The sequence below is a fragment of the Anser anser genome (genome assembly GCF_964211835.1).
Source record: "Anser anser genome assembly, chromosome: 3".
Taxonomy (NCBI): Eukaryota; Metazoa; Chordata; class Aves; order Anseriformes; family Anatidae; genus Anser; species Anser anser.
In genome coordinates this window covers 213,651-231,074 of record NC_139722.1, presented here as the reverse complement: position 1 = coordinate 231,074, position 17,424 = coordinate 213,651, and the positions used below count along the sequence as shown (strand labels likewise).

General features: G+C 47.9%; 2 protein-coding genes across 2 annotated transcripts in view; one reads left to right on the top strand and one right to left on the bottom strand.

Moving 5' to 3' along the window:
- Nucleotides 1-9,862, bottom strand: part of PPM1G (protein phosphatase, Mg2+/Mn2+ dependent 1G) — a 28,174-nt gene extending 18,312 nt beyond the window's left edge. The window contains exons 1-2 of the mRNA XM_083829492.1: nt 9,622-9,862; nt 4,844-4,913 (exon numbers count right to left, since the gene is read on the bottom strand). Coding sequence (XP_083685618.1) covers nt 4,844-4,913; nt 9,622-9,741 — 190 coding nt within the window. The 5' untranslated portion in view covers nt 9,742-9,862. The remainder of the gene's footprint in view (nt 1-4,843; nt 4,914-9,621) is intronic.
- A 741-nt stretch (nt 9,863-10,603) lies between these two features.
- NRBP1 (nuclear receptor binding protein 1) overlaps nt 10,604-17,424 on the top strand; it is a 41,397-nt gene continuing 34,576 nt past the window's right edge. Inside the window, exons 1-2 of the mRNA XM_083829493.1 lie at nt 10,604-10,742; nt 10,973-11,195. Coding sequence (XP_083685619.1) covers nt 10,989-11,195 — 207 coding nt within the window. The 5' untranslated portion in view covers nt 10,604-10,742; nt 10,973-10,988. The remainder of the gene's footprint in view (nt 10,743-10,972; nt 11,196-17,424) is intronic.

Sequence of the window (17,424 nt, the reverse complement as noted above, 5' to 3'; positions counted from 1 at the left end):
CTGCACAGATATATGCCACTGCCAAAAACTACATCTGATGCAGTTTTAAAAGCAGGAGTCTCATTCAGATAAAGTATGGAACAAAATCCATTTATCTTGGCATTTCAGGAAAAGGTGGTTCCAGAGTACCTAAGACCCAGCTGGAATCTTTCTGCAGTATAATTTCTCCACCCCTGGCAGCACAGGCTTGAATAGGACACGTAAAGACAAAAACAGGCAGCAGCCTTGAGGCCAACACCTAGAAACCTAGGCAAGACAAAGGCCTCCAGAGATAAAGGTTCCTAGATTAAATCTTTTTCAGTGCATGTACATGCACAAATCCATCCTATCTCATCTTCACAAAGCTGAAAGTAGATCTCCCTTTAAGATCTGATCTGTATTTAGACACATACACTTAATTTGAATATTAAAATAAAGCTTAGAGTCAAATAACAAGTAAACTAGCTACCAACGAATACCACAGAATCCCTATGAATTGGAATACCCTGCCAAAACAGGAAAAGAAAAATTTAAGACCAGAATATTAACTCCCATCCTGAGAAAATGACAGTGCATAGAGAATGCTTCTGTCTTAGATCAGAAGGGAAGACGACAAAAAAAAAAAAAAGGGTGAGGAGGTTGTGGAGTCTCCTCTGGAGATATTCAAGACCCATCTGGACGCCTACCTGTGCAACTTGCTCTAGGGGACCGCTTTGGCAGTGGGGTTGGACCCGATGATCTCACAAGGTCCCTTCCAATCCCTACAATTCTGTGATTCTGTAAGAGTTCCACCACACTGCATGCTAACTGGAAGAAATTTACAATGGGACTTGCTATATTCTACTTAAACACGCTGTTGGGGCAAAAAATAAGGAGACCTCATTATGATAGTGTTGAGCTCCAAAGTGGGGAGCTATGTGTAAATGAAAATGCTTATTAAAAGGAAATTAAAACAAACAGCTAAAAGGATAAAGCATGTGTAGGTAGCAACAGAGACTGACCAGAAACACCATGCTTGTGGTGCAGAGTACCTATATATCATTTTCCAGGGTTTGGGAGGGAAGATGCCAGGGCAACTAAAAAGGAAAGTGAAACAGCCTATTACAATGTGAAAGCCAGCTACAACTTTCAAACAGTGTAAGTCTTGTTCATAACAGGAAAACAAGGTATAAAAGCAAAATTAAATTTATTCTTTCCATTAACAGCTAAGAAAGGTTAGAGAGTTTCCCACCCTAAAACCTTCTTTTATATGGGACAAACCTGAGGAATTGTTTCAAACTAAAGAATGCATCAATCAAATCATACAAAAGTAGGAATAGGCAAATGTTGATCTTCAAAGTCCAGTTCAGTATAGGATACTATATCTGCATCCTTCCTGATAAGGTTTGCCTAGGAAAAATGTTGAAATTCAATCACCAGAAATCTAAAACACAAGTTAGAAATCTATGCCAGTGCTTTGCTATCCTAATTAACGGCTTTCCCTAACATCTACCTCAAATCTTTTCTGTTGTATTAAAAAAACAAGAGCACATTACTTCATATTGTACACTAACAGGAATGTCACAAGAGCATCAAAAGTCTTTTAATACCCAACAAATTAAATAGATTTTCTAAGATAACAGGAAGGTCTAACACACTGATGTTACACAAAAATACACTGCTTGATATTATTTGTTCTTGACCAATTTTTGCTAGCTGTTACTTATCTGTTAGATGCTTACAAACAGTTTCTGAATTTCTATAAGAAATAACATGTTTAATAGTTGCTAAATCCCTATATTCTTTCTCCTTTGTCCTTCTCTGCCTTTCAGAACCAATCCATCATTCAGATGCTCTGGAGGATAATCCTGGGGACATCAGCAGGTACTCCACATAGTTCTCTGCATGCTCTAGGATGAAGTTCAAGAAGAAAATTTCAAAACATTCAATCTAAATACGTCAGAGACTGTACCTTTTGAAGAACTATTAGTTTTGTCAGCTACCTACTCAGACCAATCTTTCTAATAAGGACTACTACTACAAATAAGTCTTAAATTCTTATTTACAAATTGGCAGAATTAGATAACTTGTTTCTAAAGGAAATCGGATATGAAAGTAAGAAGTCAAGAACTGGGGTAGGTAACCTTTTGCTTAATTTCACTCCAATATCAGAGAAATGAGAGGCATACATATGATACCAACAACTAAAAAGCTTCGGGGAGTGGAAAAAACTGGGTTTGCAAGACTACAGACCAGCACATCTGGTATCCAAGCCCTACAAACAGCAGAAATTGTAAGAAACAGAATTAGCAGATACATACATACATTTGGTTGAATGGGCAGAAATAAACAACCGGCAGAGGATGTCACAAACTGGTCCATTTTTTTCAAAGATACGAAGAGCAGGAAGAAATAGGTCATTTAGTTAGCTTACTGCATACAGATTTTCAAAATGTTTTCAAGTAAGTCAAATGTTTTATATACTAAGTTGCGATGGGAAAACAGGTAATATTTGACAGAAGCAAACAGTTTTCAGAATGGAGGATGACTACTAGTAGAGTTCCTTGAGGATTTATGTTCTTTTACATCTATATGAATTATCTGGAAGAGAGGGTCAAGTGAGAAGTGATGGATCAATCATTCAGGATGACCTAAACTAAAGTCATCTGCAAAATTTTACGGCAGGCTCTTGTGCTTTTGTGTGACATTGGCAGATGAAATTCCTCACTTGACAAAGACATCAATAATAATAATAATTCATGGATCGAGCAGATCCTCCTGGAAACTATGCTAAGGCACACAGAACTGAGAACAGACTGGTGACAGCCAACAGGGCTTCACTAAGGGCAAATTGTTCCTGAAAAACTTGGTGGCCTTCTATGATGGGGTCACAGCATTGGTAGATAAGGGAAAAGCAACTGATACATTTACTTGGACTCATGCAAAGCATTTGACATTATCCCACACAACATCCTTGTCTCTAAATTGGAGAGACATGGACTTGATGGATGGAACACTCGGTGGGTAAGGAATTGGCTGGATGGTCGCACTCAAAGAGTTGTGGTCAACAGCTCAAGGTCCAGGTGGAGATCAGTAACAAGTGGTGTTCCTCGGGGGTCAGTACCGGGACCGGCACTATTTAACATCTTTGTTGGTGACATGGACAGCAGGATCGACTGCACCCTCAGCAAGTTTTCTAATGACACCAAGCTGTGCAGTCAACACACTGGAGGAAAGGGATGCCATCCAGAGGCACCTGGACAGGCTTGAGGTGGGCCTATGAAAACTTCATGAGGTTCAACAAGGCCAAATGCGAGGTCCTGTGCCTGGGTTAGAGCAATCCCAACCATGAATACAGGCAGGGTGATGAGTGGATTGAGAGAAGCTCTGAGGAGAAGGACGTGGTTTTGGTGGATGAAAAGCTTGACGTGAGCTGGCGATGTGCACTTGGAGCCCAGAAAGCCAACTGTACCCTGGGCCGCATCAAAAGAAGCATGGACAGCAGGTCAAGGGAGGTGATTCTCCCCTTCTACTCTGCTCATGAGACCCCACCTGGAACAGCGCATTCAACTGCAGGACTCCCAACACTATAAAGACCTGGACCTGCAGGACTCCCAACACTATAAAGACCTATTGGAGCAATTACAGAGAAAGGCCACAAAGATAATCAGTGGGCTAGAGCACCTCTCCTATGAAGACAGGCTGAAGGAGCTGGAGTTGTTCAGCCTGAAGAAGAGAAGGCTCCAGAGAGACCTTATAGTGACTTTCCACTACCTAAAGGGAGCCAACAAGAAACCTGGGGAGGGACTCTTATCAGGCAGTGTAGCGATAGGACAAGAGGTAACGGTTTTAAACTGTAAGACGGTAGATTTAGTGTAGGTATAAGGAAAAAAAGTTTGCTCTGAGTATGGTAAGGCCCTGAAAAAGTTTGCCCAGAGAAACTGTGGATGCCCCATCCCTTGAAGTGTTTAAGGCCAGGCTGGATGAGTCTTCGAGTAACCTGATACAGGGAATGTGTCCCTGCCCATGGCACTGGGTTGGAAACAGAGGATCTTTAACGTCCCTTATTTTATATATAAATATATATTTTATATATATATATATATAACTATATAACTCTTCTTATTAAAAGAAAGGACACAGTCCAAAATTATAAAAGTGGTAAGTGGTAACAGAGCAATTATTTACTAATTTCTCATAATGTAAGTTGGTGATATTGCAGTGAAATTATCAGACAGCAGAGAGATCAAAATATTTTTTCAAACAAAAAATAATTAACTTGTATATAAAACATCCTGTGGAAATAACCACCAAACATATAAACCTAGTTTAAAATGCCATTAGACAAACTCACAAAGAGTTAATCAAAAAGACTCAGGAATGCCTTCAAGATTGTATGGCTATAATCCCTAGCTCGAGGATCCCCTAAGTGGGGAATGGAAGCTGGATATGCTAGGGAAGGGATCTGCCTACTCTGTTTTTACTCTTTCCTTGAGCAACCAGTACTGACAACCATCAGAGCATACTGACTATTGTCAGACCTCTGGTCCAATCTGAAATAGTCTTTCTTAAGGCCACTCTTCTGTGATTATCCTAACTTACCTATCAAGAAAATAAACAGGCGTTCTAGAGTTTTAGAAGATGGAATGCAAATCTCATTGCAATTTTGTACCAACCCATGACCTTCCTTCTAGAAATCCTAAGAAACCTTCAGATCCTTAGTCAATGATATCTATCTACCAAAGAAAATACTTTCCAAGAAGGAGCAGAATTTATAGTGATAAATAGATGCTTGCTCCAGCTGCCCTGACCGAAGCTGCTTTTACTGAACAGCCTAGAAAGAGCCACAGCAAAGAACTCTGGAGAGAACAGGGAACGCAGTTACCTCCGTGTCCATCGTAGACTGAGAACATGGCTGTTTCACTGTCCAGCTCAGGTATGCAGTTGTGTGCATCCTGAAAGAGAGAGCAAAAGTCAGGAATGACAAGGATTGCAATAGACCCTCATACAGAAGTGGGAGAAAGGAGTATGGAGGCTATGAGCACTGGAGGGAGAACAAGAACAGTCAGAAAGCCTCCTCTCATAATCTCAAAAACTTACCTGGTGAGCACTTAGCTTCAAAGAAGCAGCACAGATCTTTAATATTATGTTGCTCTCTGTGCGAGAGCAGTAGCCCAGCCTTGTCACCATGAGATCGTATCATAAACTGCTTTAGTTCCTTGACACAACTCTAGATATTTCCAAAATCAAATTCAAGCCAGAATCAAATCCCTCTGCTTATGGTACCTGGAAGGCCTGTGTTAACGTAGTAGCTCACAGTCCTTAAAGAACGTACAGCAGTGAGCTCTGTGCTCCATTATATAAACTGGTATCTAAACCAAGGGCTGTCTAATAGCATAACTAACACTAGTACCTATAGTTTGACAACTTCCCCCATGCAGGCAAATGTTGACTCTGGGTCACCTACAGCATCTAGCCATTCCCACAGACATTTTGTCTTCTCCTGCTCTTGCCAAACACGTTCCTTGCAAACTGAAAAGGCACTCTGATGCATCAGTGAAGCCAGAATGTCACATACAGAACCTCCTGACCTCACGTCTTCAACACAACCATCAGCTTTGCCTCTGCTTGTCCTGGTGAATACAGTCATGAATGATAACAGTTGTCTATCCCAGCAGGCCAACGAAAGGCAGCCTTGCTATGCACAGGATTACTGCATCCAACAAGAACAAACAACTGGGCTAGAAAACCTCCTCTTGGGGACAAAGGCTCCTTTCTATTGCTCGTCACGTGGGATACTCCAGAAAGGCACTGCTGGCCTCAGGCACAGTTACTTGAGGAGTGAGGTGAAGAGCCAGACCTCTGTCAAGCATCTTTTAAACAGTGCAGCAGAGGACACGCAACTGATCAACCAACAGCACTCAAACCGAGTACCGACCCAGGTATCACTCCCTAAGGTAAGACAGGCATCTCTGTTCTGCCAACTGTCCAGAAACCGTGAGACTGTCCGTTGGAAAACTGAAGGAAAGGTGTGTCCCAGGAGTTCTGGGGGCATAAATATCAAACTCCAACCAGCCTTTCTCTGTACATGCTCCCAAACTACAAAGATGCACAACAGCACACAAGGTATATGCACAGACTGGCCTCTCTCTCCACAAACTCTCACCAGAACAGTGACTTCGAAGGAGGCGCTGCCCAGATTTTACAGCTAGGCACCTGGGCTCTTTCACCCTGAGTAAGCAAACCAAACTTGGTAATTCTAGTGGAAAGCCTAGAACTGATGAATGGACTGAACCTCTCCCTCAAACTCCCCCTCCCAACTGATTTCCTAATGCTTTCTAATTTTCTAAGGTTCAAGCCCTAACCTATCAACTTACAGCCTGACTGCACACCAAGTGCTTTTGTTAAAGATCAATCATGCAATTGTTTAAACAATGCCATCTAGTCTCCTTGCTGTGGTTCATCACCTTAAAGTTCAGTGTGCTGCAGGCTGCCCCAAAACAACACACTGTACTTTGAGTCAGCTGGCTCTAAGGTTTGGGTGTGCCACACTGTCAGCCATAACCAAGTATTCTATATATGCACATACAGCCACACTTGATTGCTGCACAGTCAAGCAACTGATGAGCTTTCCTACTTTATCGTAGACTCCTTAGATAAATAATTGTGATTTATAAAGTCCTTGGCCTCTAGGATCCCACAATCTTGTAAGAGAACCCCATTCCCCTGCAGTTTCTATTAAGCGGTAATAAAAATGGAAAAAGAGAGTTTCTGGGTTTATGCAGCACTTGGTGCAATGAAATTCATGACACTCTAATGAAACAGGCAAGTTATAATCTCAGTTCAAAACAACAACAAGACTCTGAATTATAATGTAGGAAATTTAACCAGAGTTCACTGGACACAGTGAATGAAAATAATACAACCACAGCATTTTTATGCTCACTTTTCACAGCATTTACAGAAGCTAGAGAGATAGCAAAACCACAACAAATTAACTGGGATAAGTCCCTGGTGACTAAACAGTAGCTTAATTAAAGCAAGAAGCACAAATGCTGCTGGGGAGGAAACCCAATACTGGCAAAGATGGTCTTTCTGCTCCATCTGTATGACACTCACTGAAACACATCCTGATCCTGAACCAGGGCACTACTGTCAAGGAGGCAAACAAACAAGGCCAGCACATGTCAGCAAGAGACAGTTCAGTTCCCATACTGCACACAGAACTGTCTCTACACTACCCTGAGCACTGCCATGAGCCGCTAACGGCTCTGGACGCCTGACCGCACGCAAGTTTCTGGCATTTTCAATACTAAGGCCAGATCCGAGAGCATCCAACTGACCACACAGACCATTGTGTGCCGCCAGCACAAGCAGCAGCTGTCAGCTGAGTCTCCACCTCCCCTTCAAGGCCTGTTAAGCTATCTGCAGCCGACTGTCCTCCAAGTAACCATGATCTCTTACTCTTCAGAATGAGCAAGAGAGCTCGCAAAGCCTAGGTGCCAGCAACCCCGTCAATATCAGCCTTCTGCTATCCAACCTTAGAGTTAGAACAGCACCAAAGAGCTCAGAGGAACCCAGTCCATCTGCCTAAAAAGCGTCTCCCTCCTGTCCCCTTCACTTTATCCCAAAGCACTCCTCTCTGTACTGGAAAGCTGTCCTCATCTGTTTCCCTTTTCTTATTCACCCACAGTACCTGAGACTACTGTTTTGTTGGTGGTGGTGGTGTTCATATCCTTTGTGTTTCTCACCAGCCAAAACCATTTCCTTATTCACAAAGCAAACTCTCTGGGCTAAGAATGGATTCTTATTACAAATAATGTAAGTTAACTTACATACTCACTTAGAGGCTCCTAAAATGTAAGTTAAAGGCAACAGACAACACTTACATCATTTTTCACTGTCTAAAAACGTCTGGTTCCTCCTACTACTTCTGCATGCTTTGTCTAGCTTCACTAACAAAAACTATACCTAAAATCTTAAGTGTTAACAAAACATACATTTGCTCAGAGCTTTTTCCAAGCCTTGTGAAAGAGTAAAAGTAAAATTAAACATGAAAAAAGTAATAGAAAACAAACCAAAACAAGAGACAGAAAACTCATAGTACTGGAATGCAAGAAAACACAAAAGAACTGTCCAATTCTGCTCGGCTGTATGTAAACACAATGAGTTTTTCATCCCACCACGAACTTAGAAGCAATTTGCAGCAGGTTCAGCTTGCAACACAAGCACTCCTACCATCTCCTCATCCCTTGTTAAAATGCAACTAAACCATGTCTACACCAATGTCCTCAGCATTGCTTTTGTCAGCATGGAGATATGCCAAAGATGTTGGTTAGTGCAAAAAACACAGCTGCAAGCTCTGGGCCTCATCCAATTTCCACACAGGTCAGTGACAGCAAGAACAGACCTCAAATAAGTGAAATTATGAGCCCACTTCTCTCCTGTGGAAGGACTACTGTAGCCCACCACCAGTGCTGTAATTAGCTGCAGCTCTGAGTTCCCCTCATCCAAACCTCCATGCACCAAGCACGCCAGAACGCTGCCTGCATTCAGCTTCTTACCCATGAACTAATCGCCTTGCGGAGATTACACTGCACACATCTCAGTGTTCCAGTAACGTCTCTGTGCCACCATTTCACCCATGCAGAGGTCACCACAGTGGAGCAACATTAGTCACATTCAACAGAGCACAAATATCCTCTGAGTTTATCTTAAAAGCACGAGCAACAATTTCCCTGCCTCTTCTACCCTAGAAACTATAGCTCACAGTTTCTTAAAGCTCTGCTGCACACAACAAGAAAAAAACTGGTCACTATTTTGCACCAGTAAGACTGTCGTAACATTTCACAAGCAGTGAATTATCTGAAAGCAAGACTCGTGAAAACGTATTTAACAAGAAGGTTGCTTTACTGTATTTAGAGGAGATGTACCCTTGGGGCTGCAGGGACCAGTACTGGTCCTCGTCTTATTTCCCTTCTTTGCTAGCTGCCTGGAAGGGAAAATAAACCAGCACATTAATGGTATTCAGAGGGTGTCAAATTCAAAGAACTAGTAACTGCAGGCAAGGCAGAGAAGTAATCCCGGCAGATCTGCGTTACTCTTGTACAAGCAGCTTTATCAAGTAGTTCCAACAGACTCCATCATTGGGAGGAGCATGGACAAGCACCTGGCTCCTACAGCCAGACGTTTATCTTGTGATAATTCATTTGTCCCATAACAAGTACCAGTGATAGGCTGGCAAAGCCAGGAGCAGCTATTGCTAACTTACAGCAGCCACAAGAACTCCTTCAATCGTTTTGCCTATAAAATAATAAAAAAAACAGAGAGAATGAAACTTCGTTTCTGCTTGGGAAGAAGAGCAGACATCTTTGCCCGAGGACGTTTGCTTTCACTTACTGACTCACCCGAGGCGTTCCACCGTCCTTTCCCTCCACTTTTCAGCCCCAGCCCCTTACTCCCTGGGTCCGTCCGGCCCTACGCGCCAGCTCCCAGCGCGGGGAGGCCCCCGCAACAACTCCCAGCCGCTCCCGCACGGCGGGCCGGTTTCCGCAGCCGCTCCCCGCGCGAGGCGCCACAAGGGAAGCGCGCGGGGCTCGGCCGGGCGGCGGCCGTGGCACCACCGGGCCGGGCAGCCCCAGCCCCCGCCCCCGCCGCGCTCACCTCCATGGAGACGCGCCAGCCCTGCATGGCGCTGAACCCGAAGTGCAGCGGGCGCGGCCCAAGCCCGGCCCCGTCCCCGGAGCTCTTCACCGTGTTGGGCTGCGACAGGTAGGCGCCCATGGCGCCGCGGCGGCCTCCGCCAGCGGACCCGGCCCCCGGCGCGGCGGCCGAGCGCGGAGGGGCTGCGGCGAGGGGCGCGGAGGCGGCCGGGGCGGGCCGGGCCGGGCCGGGCAGCGGCGGGGGCGCGGGCGGCCCAGCGCGGGCGGCGAGGCAGCGCGGGCGGCAGAACCTCCCCGCTGCGAGCCGCCGGGCGGAAGTAGCGCGGCCGGAAGCGCGGGCGATAGAGTCGCCGCGGGGGGGGAGCGGCGCTCAGCCCGCGCGGCCGAGCCACGGCGGCCGGAAGCGCGCACCATAGAGACGAGCCTCGGCGGCCTTGGGACCCGCCCACTCGGCGCGCGGCCGCCGCTCGCCACCGGCGTGCGGAGCCGTCCCCGGGACCTCCCGCCGTGACCCCGACCGGGGCCCGGCCGCGGGCCGCTCCGCAGCTCCCTCCTCCCCGCGCCGCGGGGAGCGGCCGCAGGGCCAGCGCTCCCCATGCCCGCTCATCGCGGCGGGGGAACGAAGGGTGGGGAGCTGGGAACCGACGGCACCGAGGCGGGACGGCAGCGGCACCGCCCGCCTGAGGCGCTGGCAGGCCCCGCGTGAGCGTGCGGGGAGCGGGACACGAGGCCACCCCCACGCACCGAGAGCAGCCATTCGCCGCCCCTCCCGCGCCTTATATAGCCCCGAGCCTCGCCCACCGGCCAATCCGCGCGGGCTGGCAGCTAGCTCCCGGGCTCTCATTGGCCGCAGAGCGGGCCGAACCGCCCCCTCCCCCCGCACCGCATCTCGCCCCCGGCCCCTCCTGCGGTGCGCGCGCGGGCGCCCCCTATCGCGCTGTGGTACTCCGAGCCCCGCCCACCGACCAATCTGCGGAGGCGGGGGGCGCACTTCCGGGTTCTCATTGGCCGGCGGGAAAGCGGCCCCGCCCCCGACGGCGCGTTACGCAGCGCGGCCGTTGGCGGCGGCCCGTCGGCGGCGGAGTGACGTGCCTGGGGACCGGGAGGCGCCGGGCGAGCCCGGTAAGTGAGCGCCCCGCGCCCGCCTGCCCGCGCCGCGCCCGCCTCGGGCCGCAGCCGTCTCGGGCCCGGCGCTTCCGGCAGGCTCGGGGCGCGGCCCCGGCTGACAGGGCCGGCGGGCGCGGCCCGGTCCGACCCGCCGGGCCTGTCCTGGCCCGGCCGGCCCGGCCTAGCGCGGCCCTGCCCGGTGCCGCGGCCGCCTCGGCCCGGCTGACGGCGCGTCCCTCCCGCAGGGTGTGCGGCTGCGGCATGTCGGAGGGCGAGTCCAAGCAGGTGCCGAGCGGCGGCTCCGACTCAAAGCCGGAGCCCGCGTCGTCCGGCCCGGGAATGACCTCGGTGTCTGCGCCGGTGGCTTCCGCGGCGCCCCCGGAGGAGGAGGAGGAGGAGGAAAGCGAGGACGAGTCCGAGATCCTCGAGGAGTCCCCGTGCGGCCGCTGGCAGAAGCGGCGCGAGGAGGTCAGTGTCGGAGGCCGGTTCTCGGGGCTGGGCCTCTGGGTGTGCGAGGGGAGTCCTGGGAGCTGCGGGCACGGCACCAGCGCGGGGCCCGGTCCTGCCCTGCCGGCTGTCCCCGGGCCTGCCCGAGCCCTGGCGACGATGGGCTGTCACAGTTCATCGGGCTCTGGAACATCGGGGGTTGAGCGCTGCCTGCTTTTCTCCCTGTACGTTTGTAGCGTTGAAAGCTCTTCTGAACAGGTGGCGTCAGGGCCAGCTGTTGCTGCTGTGTCGTCGGAGGGTTATTTCTAGCGTTTATACGTGTGTCTTGTTTCCCAGCTCTTTTGTTCTGGGGATAATGAAGAGCATTGACTGGACAGTGCTTGGCGTTCAGTAGGGAGTGTGAAGTGAATGGTACCTGCTTCCAGTTGTGCAATCTCGCCTGCTTTTGAGTTACACGTTGGCTTTGGTTTGCTTTAGAGTCTTCAATTAAGATAAAGCACAACCAGTTCATGCAGACTTGTATCTTGGCTTGTCCGATTTGCCTTCACTTCTCGGTGCACGTATTGGAATTGTCCTGTACAATGGCATGAGTAGATTGGATCTTCCTGTTTTGGAGCTCCCTTTTTTTTTCCAGTCCTTACTGTGTTCTGTTTGTCTTATTGAAGGCTGTCTTCAGAAATTGGTTTCTACTTTACGTTGCTTCAGTGAAGCAAGCTGTAGCTGAGAAAGTCTGAATTCAGGTGCTAATGTAGTCTTTCTTAAACAAGTCAGGATGAGCATAGAAGCGTCTACGTTAACAGGTAAAAATGCAGGGCAGTACAAACTTTGGCGGTGGTGAAAGAGTCATTTGTTTTGATGTAAATTTGGAGGTCAAAATAAGGTCAAGGATTTCCTCCATTTCTTTACCTATTTTTGCTTAAAAGCTGTTCTGTTTTCGTTAACATAAGCTAATTCCTAGCAAGGTGTAATAACAACGTGCCATTTTTGGTGAAGCTGTAAAACTTGGATGGGGGGGGAGGGATGTCTGTGTAAGGCTTTAATTCTGTTCTCCAGAATATATTCCTTATGATAACCTGAAACTATTGCTAGAAATGTCTTTTTTTTTTTTTTTTTCTTTTTTTGAACAATCTGTGCTGAATCAATGCACAGGAAAGGCTTGGGGAATGAACTGCAGAATCCTATTATAGTTTAGGTTGGAAGGGACCTTAAAGATCATCCAGTTCTAATCCCACCTGATATGGCCAGGGACAACTTTCATTATAGCAGGTTGCCCAAAGCGCCGAACACACTGGACTTGAACACTTCCAGGAATGGGGCATCCACAGCTTCTCTGGGCAGCCTGTTCCAGTGTCTCACCACCTCTGTAGCAAAGAATTTATTCCTGTTTTCTGCTCTAAATCTCCCCTCTTTTTAGTTTAAAACCATTACCCCTTTTCTTATCACTATACTCCGTGACAAAGGGTCCCTACCCATTTTCCCTGTAGGTCCCCTTTAGGTATTGGAAAGTCATTATAAGGTCTCTCTCGAGCCTTCTCTTCTGTAGCCTGGACAACCCCTACTCCCTCAGCTTCTCTTCACAGGAGAGGTGCTCTAGCCCTTATAAAGCTAATGTTCAGTTTATGTGGTCTTTTCAGTATATTTTAAAACAGATTATTTTGATGTAGAAACATTAGTTTCCTAGTATTTTCCATACTGTCCTACATAAAAAGAAAGTTTTAGTAGGTTTAGTATTTTCTTTGGATTTCAGTTTCCCCATCTACAGAGAAATAAAGGCTCACACTCAAGAAGTTCCTTAAAACTTTGGCATGACTAAATTACTGACTTCTATCTTGGGAACGAAGGTGACTGGGTGGTTTGAATGCAGACCATTCTTGTACGTCAGATGTATGAGCTTTGCTCCACCTCACAGATAAAGAAAGGACAGTAGATTAACTGTTGAAGGCCACAAAATTAATTGATGACAGATCTGGGGTAAACTCAGGATCTCTTCTTCTCAGCCTTTCATCTGTCAGGGCTGTACTGTCTTCCTGCAGGAAATGCTAAACATTTATGAGCCTGTTTGTTGCACTCAGTGGTTGCCTTCAGGTGGGCCTTATGTCTCAAATGCGTGCATGAAAAACATATTCTGCTAGTGATCATGCAATTAAATTGTGTTTTGTCTCTTAATTTCACATGTAAATTTGTGGCTTGATTAGATCTGGGCTTGTAGAGTGTGATTTGTTTACTTCAAACGCATGACATCTCCCCCCTGCTGTCTTCGGCTTTTGGACTGAGCTGTGTGCCCTGGAGTAAACTTCCACTGCAGATGTTCCAGCATGAAACTTATTCTGGAATAATACCTTCGCTTTCTGAGCATCCTAGTGTACCAGAGTAAAACATCTCTTGTACCAGAGTAGCGTCCTTGTAAAGCGCTGATAACGTGATCGCTCAGTCAGCGCTGGTTATTCCGGTCAGTGTACCCGTGCAGACAAGCTCTTATTCACCGTCTCTTTGGCAGTGAGGAGGAGTTACTCCATGAAAAAGGAATGTTGTCACCTCCCCTCCCACCAGTGACGCAATCCTGATTCTTTATATCGACAATATCTTCTTTAGGTGCTGAATTAAGCAGCCACTTTTGAAGCAATATGGTAATACGGAGAGAAAACAGCACGTGTGACTGCAGAGACGGATTTTATGCACAACATGTGGTCTGGTATTTTCCAGATTTTAAGTTCTTTACTCCTCAGTTTGAGTTGCATATTTGGAAATGTTAACCTTGCTTATCTATTTATTTTGTTTTAATAGATAGAGACTCTTTGTAATCATCTTCCTGGAACACAGATGACACGGCGTATGGGCTGTATGGGCAGGAGCACTGCAAGTCTGAGGGAACAGGCTGTCACTAGGGTCTCAAGTGAACAGCGAGGGTGCGAGCGCTCAGGCTATTTACTTCACGTTAGCAGATTCCAGTAGAATCAATGTATTCCTGATCGCTTTTGCACCTTGTGTGCGCCCCAGGAGAGGCTTCTGAACAAACCAGTCACAGGCCGACAGAAAAGGTGCTCAGTGGCGGAGTGTTTCTGTTCGCTTGTTTCACTTCTGTTACGCTCTGAAACTTCGTTAGAAATGTTTCTCCTCTCAGAGGAAGCTCTCTTTATGCGGTCCCAACCCCCCCACCAGCCGGAGCGGGACGGGCCCTCGCGGTGCGGCCGTGCCCGGAGGTCCGAGGGGAGCGCTGCGGGCTGCCGGGCCGGGCCGGGCCGGGCCGGGCCCTGAGGGAGCCGTGCGGCTCTGCCCGGACCGACACCGCCCCCAGCCAATGGCGCGCGGAGCGAGGGCATTACCTCACCGCCGCGTGCTCCCATAGGCTGCTCCCATAGGCTGCTCCCATAGGCTGCTCCCATAGGCTGCTCCCATAGGCTGCTCCCGGCCCCGGCCGCAGCGCCCGTACCTGGCGGCTTCCCGCGGGTCTGCCTCGGGGCGGCTCCGCCCGATCGGGATCGGGATCGGGATCGGGTGGGCGCGGTCCCGGCAGGAACGTCCCTCTGGCAGGGCAGTCGAACCTAAGCTGTTAGAGCACTCCCTCTTCTGCGCTGGCCGTCTTCCCAGGCCTCTCGTCACTCGTTCCGTCTTTGTGCCGCTGCAGTGATCGAATCCCGCGGGAGGTGACGGCCTTACCCCGCGTCCAGGCTCCCTGGTGCGCCGTGTCTCGGCTGGCACACCGAGCTCACTGCGGGTCCTGAGCAAACCGGCAAGGCGGTGCTGTAGGACAGCGTTTGTTGTTGGTGCGGTCAGGTTAGCAGGGTCGTGTGGTTATTCAGGCGTGTTTTAGGTACAGTAGCCTACTCTAAACTGTGTCAACTAGTGTAACTTCAAATCTGCTTTAATGCCAAGTGTAGAAAATGGTTGTGTTAATTGATTGTAATTTTTCCTAGAGACAGAGAACTTCTGTAGCATGAAATGTGTAATTGCTGTGAAAGTTTGGAGTAGTCTTTTAAAATTAAACATTACTGTGTAATCTCTAAGATGCTATTTTAACTAGATAGAGAATGCTTATCTTCCCCAAAGTTCTCTTTCTTCAGGAAAATTTAATGAATAGTGATGTGGTTAAGCTTTGTTATACCTTAAAATAGAAAGACTAGTTCAGTTGGAAGGGGTCTTCAAAGGTCATCCAGTCCAACTGCCTGACCACTTCTAGACTAACCAAAAGTTAAAGCATGTTAATAAGGACGTTATCCAAATGCCTCTTGAACGCTGACGGGCGTGGGGCATCGACCTCCTCCCTTGTAAGCCTGTTCCAGTGTTTGACCATCCTCGTGGTAAAGAATTTTTTCCTAATGTGCAGTCTGAACTTCACGTGGCACAGCTTTGTGCCATTCCCTCTTGTCTTGTCATCTCTTCTCAGGGAGCAGAGACCGGCACATCCCTGTGCACTTCCCCTCCTCAGGCAGTTGCAGAGAGTAGTGAGGTTGCCTCTCAGCATTCTCTTCTCCAGACTAGACAACCCAAGTGTCCTCAGCCTCTCCTTGTAGGACATGCCTTCCAGCCTAGCTGGTAAAACCAGCTTTGTTGCCCTCCTCTGGATGCTTTCAAGTACCTTAACATACTTTTTATATTGTGGAGCCCAGAACTGCATACAATACTTGAGGTGAGGCTGCACCAATGCTAAATACAGTGGGAGAATCACCTCTTTGGACTGGCTAGCTATGCTTTGTTTAATGCACCCCAAAATGTGTTTATCCTTTTGGCTGCCAGGGTGCCCTGCTAGCTCACGTTGAGCCTGCTGTCACCAGCATCCCCAAATCCCTTTCTGCTGAGCTGCTCTCCAGCTACTTGTCTCCCAGTCTGTACCTATGTCCAGCATTACTCCATCCCAGCTGCAGCGCCTGGCATTCACCATTGTTGAACTTCGTGTGGTTGCTGATTGCCCAATGCTCCAGTTTGTCTAGATCCCTCTGCAAGGCCTCTTGTCCCTCCAGGGAGTCAGCTGCACCTCCCAGTGTAGTGTCATCAGCAAATGTGCTGAGGATGCACTCCGCTCCCGCATCCAGACCGTTGATAAAAACGTTGAACAGAACCAACCCTGGAAATGAGCCTGGGGGAGCGCTGCCGATGGCCATCTGCTGCCGGTCAGACATAGCCCTGTTCACTACAGCCCTTTGAGCTCTACTGTTGAGTCGGTTCCTCACCCATACCTTAAGGGTGAAATTGCTGTTAGAGATGGTTGGTGGGGAGGGGGTGTCTGCTGATATGGCTCCTCCCATAGGGTACTTATTTTCCTGTTGGAAATACAGGAAGATACAAGAGAAGAGCTGTGACTAATGTCAGCGTTTTCAGGTATTTCTACTGTCCTTAAGTGCTGTGGGGACAAATGACAATCTGCTTTCTCATGCTGCTGCTGTGTGTATATGTTGCATGCATTGGTCTCCAGGTGTGTTGCAAATTTCATTGCTCTCTTATCTGAGTTGAATCCCTTCCTGCAATTGTAACCATGCTCGTGGTTGCTCTCCAGACACATCGAAAGGTGAAGCTTTAGCCTTTGCAAGTGGTTGAAGATAAGCTTTTAACAGGCGATTACTGTCTCATGGGAGAGAGACATACAGTACCCACAACTTGGAGTTAGTGGAATCACAGGAGGGGGAGACTGAGACTGATAGATTCTTCAGGCCCTGGCTCTCCAAGCTTGTGCTTGCCTTGGTTCCTTTTGCCTTTTCAGCCTGACAAAACCCTCTTTTTCTGCTGTCCCTGTGTGACACTACATTTTTCTCTTTCAGTCAGCATGCATAAATAATTTATTTTTCTTAGGTTGTCCAAGTATTTTCAGAATTATCTGCTGCATTTAGACTATGCCTCCTGGGAATAGTATTATAGAGATGGATTGTGGCAATGTACTTGAAGTACATTTTTAGACTCCTGATACTGATAGGTATTAAACTTGAAATGTTGGTAGGAGCTTAGACTTGGTGCTTACCATCCCTGAGAATTACACAGATCAAACAGAAAAGTACTCCAGATATAACTGCAGGAAGACTTGTGCTCTGCTGCAGCAGAATCTTACTTTTCAGAATTTTCAGCTTGGTATTGGTGTTGAACTTGGCAAGCCCATCTTATGCGGAGGGACTTGACCATCCAAGTCTGTGAATGGTTCTATAGTTTGTCACTTAATAGATACATATTGACAGATTGATTGATAGATTTAAATAGATTTTAGATTTAGATTTTGACAGATCTATTGATAGATTTCTTTCTATCTGTTTTCTGGGTAGGAAAT